Below are 12,097 nucleotides of genomic sequence, written 5' to 3'. Positions count from 1 at the left end.
GAAGGAAATGAGCCCGGACTCGTCGGGAAGCACGACAAGGCCCAAACTTGCCTAGCTGGTGGACAGGTAAAGAGAGTATGATTTATCGTCTCCTCTTGATCACCACACAGACCACACGTGGCATCACAACTCATACCACGTTTGCGTAGATTCGCTGTAACCGCAACACAACCGGAAAGCACTTGCCACATGAAATGACGGAGCTTTGGTGGACATTTGATCTTCCAGACGAAGGCCTGCAGCGGCACAATATCGGGTCCAAATACCTTCGACTCAGGAAAAGCCGTTTTATTGGACCGAAGAACATGATATCCTGACTTAACCGAATATTTACCAGACTTAGTAAAGTGCCAGCCCAAGAGATCTGGAGCATCCGGTTGTCGCAATGGCAAGGCGGAAATTATAGCAACATCTTCCGGTACAAAAGTAGCCGTAAGATGAGCCATATCCCAAGAATTAGAATTCCTGTCAATAAAATTTGTAACTCGGAGCAAGGGATCAAAAGGTAACCCTGTGCTTAGTGCTAGTCTCGGGGATTGAGCAGGGATCCATGGGTCAGTCCATACAGAGATGGAAGCACCAGATCCTACCCGTTTAATAAGTCCTTTATTAACCAGAGAGCGAGCAGAAATCATACTCCGCCACCCGTAGGATGGAGAATAAGATTTGATTGGATCCAAAGGATCAGAATGTCGATAATAACGTCCTTTAAAAACTCGTGCAAAAAGTGAGTCCGGTACTGTGATCAAACGACATAGCTATTTTGCCAGCAGCGCAGTGTTATAATCATCCAAACATCTAAAACCAAGACCCCCTATATCTTTACCATGACAAAGTTTATCCCACGCGACCCAATGTAACCCGCGTGATTGACCGGACGAGCTCCACCAGAAATTAGAGATCGCGCTAGTCAATTTCCTCGTAACCGTCTTAGGTAGACGGAAACACGACATAACAAAAGTAGGAACAGCCGTAGCAACGGACTTGATCATTACCTCTTTACCGCCTTTGGACAAAAGTCTAGCCGGCCACCCGCTTGCCCGGGCCTGAAGCTTGTCCTGTACAAACGAAAAAATTTTCGTCTTAGCAACCCCTAGACTCTCCGGAATACCTAAGTAAGAGCCCATCCCACCCAGGTTCGTGATACCTAGGACCCCTTTCAGCTCCTCCCGAAGATCAGTGTCCACCGTATGTCCAAATTGGACAGAGGATTTCTGAAAATTAATTTGTTGACCTGATACCCTTTCATACCTCCTAAGAATCCACAGAACCACCTCACACTGTTCTTTTGTAGCCCGACAGAAGAACAGACTGTCATCCGCGAATAGAAGATGGGATATGGCGGGACTAGCAGTCGAAACCTTTATCCCAGTAAGTAACTTCATGCGCTCTGCCTTACGAAAATGAGCAATAAGTACCTCCGTGCAGAGAATAAAAAGGTAGGGGGACAACGGGTCTCCCTGACGCAGTCCCCGACAAGGAATAATAGAACCATGAGCTTGACCATTAATCAATACTTTATACTGGACCGACCGAACACAATACATTATCCATGATATCCATTTATCACAAAAACCGAATTGCCGGAGCAGATGTTCAACAAAGGACCATTCCACTCGGTCATAGGCCTTACTCATATCCGTTTTGATAGCCATAAACTTTCCCTTGCAGGAAGGGTTTGTTCGCAGACCATGGAACATCTCCTGAGCAATCAAGATATTATCAGAAATTAAGCGTCCTTCAACAAATGCTGATTGAGTTTCCGAAACCAGGGATGGTAAGATGGTGCGGAGCCGCTGGCACAAGACCTTAGATATAATCTTATAACCAACATTACATAGGCTTATGGGTCGTAACTCCGTCATTCTCGTCGGTTTATCCACTTTTGGGATAAGACAAATATTAGTCATATTTAACCTACTGTCAAATTCCCCATTCCTCATGAAAGAATTAACCAATAAAACCAGATCAGATTTAACCGTAGCCCATGCTTTCTGGTAAAAAAGGGCAGTCATGCCATCAGGTCCCGGAGCCTTATCTGGATGCATCATAAAAAGCGCTTGTTTAACTTCCTGTTCAGTGACCTCGCGTGTCAAGAAGTCATTTGTGGCGGGAGTGATTGAGGGAGAAACCTCATCTAACATGTCCTGAAAATCCGATGGATCCGAAGAAGTAAATAGCTCCTGGAAATAAGATTCTGCAATATTTTGGACACTTCTCTCCTCCGTCGTCCAAACACCTTGCTGATCATGGAGACCAACAATACGATTCTGAGCTCTCCGTTGCTTTGTTTGAGCATGAAAGTACCTGGTATTATGATCCCCAAGCTTCATCCACCGACTTCTACTTTTTTGATACCAATACACTTCCTCATCCCTATACGCCTCCCGCAATTGCCAACAAAAATACATGTTATAAAAATAAAAATAAATATAAAATATAAACAAAAGTAAAAAAATACAAAAAAAGAAGTATTTATTATTACAAAAATAAAAAGATGTCCATACTAAGCTTGTTTCATGATATTGGTTCAATTTTCAGAGTACAATATAACTTGACGCAACTGATATATATGGTAGACTAGAAAATGTGTTACTTATCATCACCATAAGACTTTCAAACACAATTAGGAGAAACAACAATAAGGTGGTTAATGCATACAACATCCTAAAGTAAGACGCATCAAATCAGAACCAAACGTCACTCAAAAATGAAACACTTGCTCCAAACGTTTTCTCAATATGTCGGCAGATACATCTATCCACTTATGGGAAAACAGAACATCTAAATAAAAGTTTCAAACTAACAAATATAAAATTAGAGATAATTGAGCAAGATGAATAACATCAAAGTGAATAATATCACTATTTGACAGACTAATCAACCTCAAAGTGAATAACATCAGACATGAGAAACATTCAAGTATGGTGGTTTCCCCTTATTTTGTTGACGAAACTGTAGATCATATGATTGTGTACAGTCTCAGAGCTCCACTCTCTGCATCAAATCAAAGCATCCGGTTCCTGAAAGCGCGGGCAAGCCAAGACAGATCCTAGCAGAGGGAGTTTCTAGTGTGTCCTTTTCTCCATAAGTAGCTGCTTGGACAATGAATTTAGTGGCTGTTTCAAATGTCATTCTGCAAAATGGTGAAGTTGATTCTGCAATTCCTCCCATACGGCTCATTGGTCGGTATCCACCGGAAAATGTCATGTAGTCCGCAATGAGGTTCAAGTGTCTGATGCTTACAGAAATACCGTATGATTTGAAGACATGGTTTATTTCTCTGATTATAGTTTCTCTTGCTGCTTCGACTCCAAAAATGTTGAGCATATCGTGAATGCTGTTGCTGTACAAGTACCTGACATCAAGTTTATCTTGGAATTCCCATAGTGCAGGGAAATCAACCCCTGATGCGTGTAGTGCTGGTGAGGCTTTCTTTTCATCGTTGGAGATTTCCCTTCTCTCCTTTGGATTGTCTCCATGGTAGATCACTTGAGGATCACCACAATTCGCCACTGTGCATCTTTCGATCTTCCCAGAATTCTGGATGTAAACCTTCTGCGCTGTTTTCTGAGCAATCTGTAAGAAAGAAAGTTTAAACAACTTTTTTTAAATGAGGGCCTTGCACACATCAAAGCTGTAAGAGACATAGCTTTACAAAAAAGGGTACCTGGGCAAGTAAAACATGAGGCTCGTCGGCACCAAACCTGAAATGGACCTCAAATTTTTTTCCTTTACATTTCACCGAGATATGTCTGTCTCCATTAGCTTTAACAAATTTCCGTCTCTTTTTTTTACTCTGTTCTTTAACTTTCTTTACCGTTTTTACCTTTTTCTGGGGTTCCAGAGTCTCTTCCTGTGGTTCCGGAGTACCTTCCTTGCTAACTTCTGCGTCCTCATCCTCACTATCCATCTCAGGGTCTTCTACTCCACTAATTGACGATGGTTCGTTTGTCTCATTGTCAGAATTTTCCTCATAATCCATCTCATCTATTGCTTGTTTCTTCCGCTTCTGTGCATCTGAACCAAGATCATCAACCTCTGTACCCTCACCATCATCATCATCATCTTCAGTCTGCTTTCCACTTACAGAATCATCATTATCAGTTTCATTCCCAGCGCTTGGACTAGTGTCTTCCACAAAATTTCTTATGCCCCTTATCCTATTGAGCATTTTCATGTGAATCTCTATCGCATCTTCCAACTTCCTCAAAAACACAGCCGTCATCGTCTCTTCCCAATCTTCTTCAGTGATATCAGTGTGCTTCGGATAATGCTCTGGCTTGTAGAGGTTTATCTTAAGCTTGTGAATACTACAAACTTCATTCTTATGAACCGTATATGGTACAACTGAAAGTTCCATACTCTTTATTATATCTGCCACGGTAATCTTCCTCAACTTATCAGTAATATGACTTGCATCCTCTCTGCACAAACGACAGATCATAAAAGTTAGAATCGTTTATAATATGAAAGTAGTCGAGCACATATAGTTAAAGCCAACGTAATTAAACCAACTTACTTTGTTTTGCCCTTCAGCAAAGGGCAAGTCATTATTGGTGTCTTAATGTTTGCTGCAGCAGTCATCAAAATCTCTTGCAAACGTGGAATTCCAAGTGTCACATTCATCTCTCCGCGTCCAGCAAGATGGAAAGTATTCAACCTGAAAATTGACAGAACAGAACAAAGGATTTCATAAGCTGATATTTCATGAATGACGCAAAACCAAAGTCAAAAGCTGCATATCAATGTGATTTAAGTACCAATGTAAGATTTATATTTCAGTACCAATGTAATTCAGTTCCTAATTTGCAAGGGTGAAAGGATTAGCAAGACCAAAACATAAGAAAGTAAAACAACTCACGTCATCTGTGTTGATGGCTCTCCTACAGACTGGGCAGCAAGTACACCTACAGGCTCCCCTGGCTGGGCAAGACTTGCAAAAAATTTTGACTTCACCAGCTTCAGTAGTTCTTCTTGTCTCACAAATTTAGAATCAATACGTTCATTCATTGGCATTGCCTCCACAAACTTCTCAGCATCCTTCTTAAGACTAATAGGCAGATCACTGATGTAACTACTGGACCCAGATAGCATGTCTTCACCGCATCTTTGGAGGACCATATCTTGATTCTGGACCAGAGTAACGACATAAGTTTCCCAAGAGCAAATAAGGAAAAGGGCAAACCGTTCAAAAAGGAATGCTTACCACTGTCAGTTCTTTGAACTTTCCAATGAAGCTAGACCGATGAACATCCACACCATCTTCACCATATTGGAACTGAATGATGGATCCATCAGCATCCCGGACAGTACAATCATAGTTGACTTTAAGACTCTCAAGATTTTTCATCAAGCATCTTTGCAGATACCCACTACGCGATGTCTTCACTGCAGTATCGACTAACCTGCAGACCAGAATGTTTTAAGTGTTCAAAAACGACAAAAGAAAGATGACAAACCAGCTGATGCTGACCGACTCTTGACAGATTTATCATAGAGATTACAACAAAATACCTTCAACCTAGTAAAATGTTAACACATAAACCAGTAGAAAAGTTGACTGCTCCACTATATGGAGTCTTAGATAACAAGTTTGACACACCTATATATTTTTGAAAAACTATACTTACAAGCAATTACATTGGATTAGGTACTAGAAAAATATGAGACTTGAGTTAAAAGTGTTAGTTACCCTTCTCGTCCAGCCATGCAATGAAAGTAATATTCTTGGGGGCGAAGACCACTAAGAAATCTGTCACTAATAAAACCCCCAGCCCTAGGGGACCAGTCCCATGGATGGAAACATGGCAATGTCTTCCCAGAAACCATTCGGGGAACTCTTTTTCCTTCTAAATCTTGCTGGCCAAGGTGTGAAGAGATTTGCTGAAAGTTAACCTGCTCAAATTCGACAACATGAGAAGGAAAAGATAAAGCTTAGCCCCCCAAATTATACTTTCAGCACACGTAGGCTCTATTGGAAAAACAACAAAAGTAAATCTATATCATTTTTTAGGGAAACAAGCTTATTTTTCTCCATTCCCTAAAAAATTAGAAGTTTTAGCTTGGAAAAGTTGGCATACTGCATTTGCAGAGGGAAGACAAAATGGGTTCAAACAATACATTGCAAACCCACTTTTAGATACTGCAAATGCGTACTTGAACAACCAACACTACATATCAAAGGAGTCACCACAAACTCACCTTACTGCCCTTAGCCCCAGATATCGTCATTAGCGATATACAATTCTTTCCAGGAGTTTTCAGTAACCCATCAGACAGCAAATCGTTCATCACACCATTGCTTGAACACTGGTTGAGATCATTTACGATGCTCCTGTCCAAAGATGCCAAGGCAGATTCCCCATCCTCATAAAGAATTCGTTCAATTTTGGATCTCATGTCCTGAGGATCTGCAAGCAAGACATTTATCTGTGTTTAAATATCAAGTTTATTTGATAAATTACATTTTTAATGCCTCATATTATACAAAGGGACATCTGTTTTCCAGAATGATAACAAACGACAATGGTGACAATCATGCACACTTAATGCAAACATATTTTGCTGCAAGATTTACATACCTATCTGAACATCAACATCTATGCCAAAGGTCTTCCGGAGTACTCTTTCACCAACTTTTTCACATTCTTGAAGTTGCTTTGTCCTCTCTTCATCCATATCTTTTAAAATAATGAGATCATCAACTCCACAAGTGAAACCGTGAATCTGAAAGATGTAAAAACAGGATTCAGAATGCAAAGCTCTGAAACAAATGGAAAATAAAATTATCAACTACACGAGAGCAAACCTGAAGAAAGACCGTAAATAGACGACTAAAAACGGAAAGCAAATTTCCAGCAGCATTTGAACCATAAAGCTCATGCACTGTATGAACCAACCCATAGTCAGCAAACTGCGCCTTGTCAATCACACCGCAGACAAATTCATTTTTTCTGATGAGCAGTTTATCTTCATTAAGATCCTGTTTCCATGACTCAATGTCTTTCTTTTTGGGCAAATCCCCACTATTAGGTTTTACTTCTTTCGATCTACATTTAAAGAAATCAACTGGAAGTTTGGTAGCTTTCTCTACGGTGAATGGCGGGTGACCTTTGGTTATCTGATTCAACACTGCAGTGATAACCTAGCAGAGAATCATAACATAACTCAGCTTATGAGAAGAAAAAGCATTCTTTAGATGCATAATGATATTTAGTGGTACAGTTTGTATATCGAAGCATATAGCAACATGTGGGAAAACCAGCTTGATTAAAGAACCAACATAAAATTAGCAGTGTGTATAATGATTACCTGCTTCCCGGTCCAAAGAGGCACTGGTTTCAAAATAGCCGGCGTAATTGTCAACAATTCTGCGTCAGAAGCTGATACCACGACTTTCTTGCCAGATTTTTCAGAAAAAGAACTGAGTGCCATGTCAGTTACACCGGAACTGAAGAGAAGCTGATTAAATTGATCTTTGTCCAAAAATGTGTCCCTCTTAGTAAGCAAAACGGAACTGACAATATGGTCCTATTAAGAAATATGCAACATCAATAATTAATCACTGATAAACAACAAAATTCGTGAAAACTAAAGGTTTGAAGAAATAGCATGAAAGTACAACCTGAATTAAAGCTCGAAGTGGATCGCCATTCGACGGCCTAGTATACTGGTTGTTAGCATTGACAATATTGTAGGCCTCAGCACGTGAAATCTCATCTTGTGGAAAATGCACATTCATCTCATCACCATCAAAATCTGCATTGTATGTACTGGAACCAAAGCAAGTATTTTAAGCCAGTTTTGAGAGATAAAAGTCAAATGTGTGGAAGATCAACATGGTAAAGGTCCACAACAATGTAATATTTGAAAAATCAACATGGTAAAGGTCCACAACAATGTAATATTTGAAAAGAGATTGCAAACAAGGTAAATAATGACATCTGGAAGAGAGAGAATTCTCAATATCCATTGAGTGTACCTGCAATTTGCATAGTGGAGACGAAGTGTTTTCTCCCCCTTCAGAACACGGACAATGTGCGCCATTAAGCTAGGTTTATGTAATGTTGGCTGCCATTGAAAAGAAATACTTGGAACATAAATTAACATTTAGCAAAGACAAAGAAGTGAAGACCAAGAATACAATGCCTACGACCAAAATACAAAATTGAGAAACATTTTAGATAGGTAATATTGATGAAATAAAACAGTATGCGTCCACACCTGACGATTCACAAGGACGACGTCACCATCTCGTATATGTCGATAGACTACTTTACCTTCAAAGTTGATATCACAAGTTTTCCCAAGTTCTGTAGTCGCTCCTCGTGAGGAGCCTAATTTTCTTGCAATTGCAATTCGTTCTTTTTTGTCCGAAGGCAACTTCACTGTAGATAATTTATCAGAGAAATGGGTAGCTCCAGGATGAACGTCAGGACCATTAATGATAGCAACCATTAACATTTCGACATTATAAATAGTCACCCTCTGCGCAATACAATTAACTTTGATTACTGAAAATCCAAACATAAGCTTACACTACAGGTCAGACATGTATCTTTGTACATCTAAGTAAAATGATGTAAAAAACGACGCAAAATCTGATAAGAAATCAAATTTACAAAAAGACTATGGAGGCTTGCACGTGGAAAGGTGTTTAAAATTTTACAATACAAGTGAAAGCCACCGTTGTCTTCACAATAAGTTTCAGATCAATAACACAATAATATTTAACCATCTAAGCCTGTTGGGACGTAGGATTTAACAGCTAAAGAGTGCTCGTCAACTTCGGGGAAGTAATTATGTGTCAGATAACAAGTTCAATTTACTGATATATGGCATCATACCTCGGGAAATATCAATTTCAGAGCAAAACAAAGAGGAATCCCGATGTCATTGACAGCGATATAAGGATCTGGAGATATAACAGATCTGCATGCATGATTCACTCTCTTTCCCATCATTTTTTGCCGAAATAGACCCTCTTTTTTCTCCAACAATTGGCATATTCCAGAGCCGTCTTTCTGGCTTTGAACTGTAAGGGAATTTAGCCATGACTGTCAGTCTACACCAATACAAGATGCTCTAAAGAGGCTGTCAAGTCCACAAGGAAACAGATAGAAAAGTGGGACAGCCAGTTGCTACACATAGCTAGAAAAAACTAAGGAAGCTCTTCAGATTATATTCATATCAAACAAGGTAATGCGCAAGAAGCTAACCTGAGGCAGTTTTGCTATCATACAAGACATTGACTGATTCTTGAAGATTCATCCATCTGGCAATTACCTTAGACTGATCTAATTTGTTAGTACAGGCATTCCCGAGTGTTATGTTAGATAGTAAAACCTTATTCAGTCCTACGGTTTGAGGATGTTCCATAACCTGTAAGAAGCAAAATAGTAAGAGAATTATGGTCATACAGGAGTTTATGAGAACAACCACTGAAGATAAAAGCCGGAAACGGAAAATTGAGAGAAAATAGATAGAAAGTGACCCACAGAGGCAATGCCATAAGTTACAAAATTAAAAGGAACTCCAAAAATTAGGTACGATATAGCAGCAACCAAACATTATTATTTGTAAGGAAGTACTCACACTATCACCTCCTTTTGTTGGAGGTCTAAATTTAATAGGAGGCACAAGAACACTCTCTAAAAAGAACATAGAGTAGTCAACTTTTTCAGATCCACTCTGCCAAAGATCACCAATGAAGGAGCAGTACTCATGCTCATTTTCCCACAGATCTTTTAAGATCTCCCTGACCTGATACAAGTGTAATTATATCAACACACTACTAAAGAAGTGGAAATTATTGACCGTGCCTAATTATAAAGTTAAGCCATATTAGTAACAAACCTCACTCGGCAAAAGGTCTCTCTTAGAACCAGTCTTATGCTCTTCAAACTCTTTAGCTGTTTCCGTAGACTTTTCTCTTTTCTCTGTACCACTATCTTCAGCTTCTGATAATGCATCGATACCACTATCATCACAGTCATCAGTATTTTCAACACGGCTAGTAGACGACTTTACCTTAAGCCCTCGAATCACATTAACTCCAACTGCGGATGCTTCCATACCTCTCTGTTTAAAAAGATTGTTATTGATAAGGAATATTACAGCTTTTGCAGAAATCAAGGAGGAGCATACATAGATAAGAGAAAAAAAAAAAAAAAAAAAAACAGAATCATGATGGACGTGGAAATTCACTTTGGCAATCCAGTGCACACATGTAGAAATATAATGTCAACGAATAAGACTTGTAAAGGGACAAACTACAGGAGTATGAGCGCAACACATACATTCTCTAGAATCCACAGAATCAAAACAAAAAGTACGAGGTCCTTGTATTTGACTGACTTCATAGGGTCTTTGAACCAATTGCAATGTCATGGGAGAAATAATGCAAATGAAGAGTTCAATAAAATTTGTCAAAGTGTTTTATCATCAAATGCCAAAACCAGTTGTGAAAGTTATTGTTACTAAGATTTATAAAAAAATGAGTAAACCAGGGGCATACTAAATTTTCATTTATGCATACCATAAGAAAATTACTTTGACGAACAAATTTTTGATTAAAGAATATCCAATAACTTTTAAGAGGACATACCATGCGAACCCATCCGAACATAGGTTTCTCCAGTTTAGGATTTTTTGCTTTGCATTTATTGCACACCTTTGATGACAACTTCATAAAATCCTTCATGACAGCAGTGACTTCAGCAAACTGAAGAGATGTCCATCTCTGGTCTTCCATATCAGAATCTTCACATTCTTGGGATGAATCATTGGTTAAACCTGAATCACAGCTTACGTCACTATTCTCTGACTTAGTGGAAGTGCTGTCATCTTTAACCTCCACTTGCTTCGCGGAAACTACATCACCCTTCATAATAAGTTTCAGCTGAGAAACACATTTCTCAACCTTCAATTGAACAAAAAAAAACAAGAGAAAGGAGCGTCAAGCATTAGTAAATGCGAATGAGACGCAAATATATGAAACTTATCATATATATATAAATATCTTACCTCATTCGCTTTTGCCATAAAATGACGACAGAAGAAACAGGTCCTCTGCAAAAAATTGTAAAGAAGACTGAACAGCAAAGGATGGTAAATAGGATAGACAAGCTCGATATGACCACAATGTCCTGGACAACAAAGCTTGAGCTGACCACATGATTCACAACTGCATAAAAGAGGGCAATAAAAGCTTTAAGGGAACCAAACATAATGAAGAGCGCATCATGTGTCCTTTAGAAATAAATAGGCTTTGCGGAGCTCAAAAACAGGTTGAGGGTATAAAACATATAGAAGGAAAACTTACGATTCTTTATCATTTAAAGGACCCATGATAGGATCATAGAGACCACCACGAACAGGCCTCTCAACGTTATCGAGTAATACAGGACTCGTAACTTTTAGGAAACTATGCTTCCGAACATCTTTCTCTGTCATGAAACTGAATCTAACAGATTCCACCACCTGGGATGCTCCCTGTATAAAAAAAAAACAAAACCTCGACAACTTAAGATTAAACCATCCCATAAACAGAAATTGAACACCATGGGAAACAATAAAGAGCGGTGAATGAATACTGAAACATACCTCTGTGGTTTGAGCTTGAGCCATTGCGTTTGACGGTGCCGCTTTCTGAGGGTGTGTAAAATTGTGCTAATTAGTTCGAGGAGATTAGGGATTCTGCAAGAAGGGAGACAATTAGGGTTTAGCAGAGTCTATGTGGCTTTGCGATTGTTACAAACTGGGGACTTCAATCGGCGATTTCAAAGAGTGGGTAAGCGGCGCGAGGAGCCGAAGTTGAAGGGTTTAGTCGGCGTAGAGGGTTTTAGGGTTGTGTGGACAAACAAAAAAATGAAAAGAAAAAAACTGGCTTTATATACTCACTGATGGAAAGGAAAAAAAAAAAAAAAATTATGTTTTACCATTTTCTCCCTGACCGCATAACCCAGTACAGTTGAATTGGTTTAATCAAATTCGTGAACCGGATTTTGATTTTTGTTCTTCCAACATGTGTTAATTCTTGTCCAGGAATCTCTTGCAATAACAGATTATTGTGTCTAAATTATTTCTACAGTAT

General features: G+C 39.1%; 1 protein-coding gene across 1 annotated transcript; it reads right to left on the bottom strand.

Annotated features, from left to right (window-relative positions):
• Nucleotides 1-2,687: 2,687 nt before the first annotated feature.
• LOC104712442 (DNA-directed RNA polymerase I subunit 1) lies at nt 2,688-11,886 on the bottom strand. Its single transcript, XM_010429346.3, has 21 exons — nt 11,608-11,886; nt 11,327-11,496; nt 11,029-11,188; nt 10,610-10,924; nt 9,859-10,083; nt 9,598-9,765; nt 9,222-9,384; nt 8,850-9,037; nt 8,227-8,490; nt 7,985-8,073; nt 7,628-7,775; nt 7,315-7,533; nt 6,812-7,147; nt 6,585-6,729; nt 6,205-6,413; nt 5,696-5,898; nt 5,210-5,408; nt 4,865-5,133; nt 4,523-4,663; nt 3,671-4,427; nt 2,688-3,579 (listed from the first exon to the last, which is right to left on the bottom strand). The coding sequence occupies exons 1-21, from the start codon at nt 11,629-11,631 to the stop codon at nt 2,983-2,985; spliced, it is 4,989 nt and encodes a 1,662-aa protein (XP_010427648.2). The 5' UTR covers nt 11,632-11,886; the 3' UTR covers nt 2,688-2,982.
• Between the last annotated feature and the right edge of the window lie 211 nt (nt 11,887-12,097).

This window comes from Camelina sativa, chromosome 9, assembly GCF_030686135.1.
Source record: "Camelina sativa cultivar CO46 ecotype springtype chromosome 9, ASM3068613v1".
Lineage (NCBI taxonomy): Eukaryota > Viridiplantae > Streptophyta > Magnoliopsida > Brassicales > Brassicaceae > Camelina > Camelina sativa.
The sequence above is the reverse complement of the archived record's forward strand: the minus strand, read 5'-3'. Positions and strand labels throughout refer to the sequence as shown.

What these genes read in the sequence shown, in the direction of transcription:
- LOC104712442 (XM_010429346.3), bottom strand. Translation starts at nt 11,631, where the DNA reads ATGGCTCAAGCTCAAACCACAGAG. An exon ending in TGAAATTGATATTTCCCGAG is followed by an intron (nt 8,491 to 8,849) that starts GTATGATGCCAT and finishes TGTATTGCGCAG; the next exon opens with AGGGTGACTATTTATAATGT. An exon ending in TGCATGGCTGGACGAGAAGG is followed by an intron (nt 5,409 to 5,695) that starts GTAACTAACACT and finishes TCTGGTCTGCAG; the next exon opens with GTTAGTCGATACTGCAGTGA.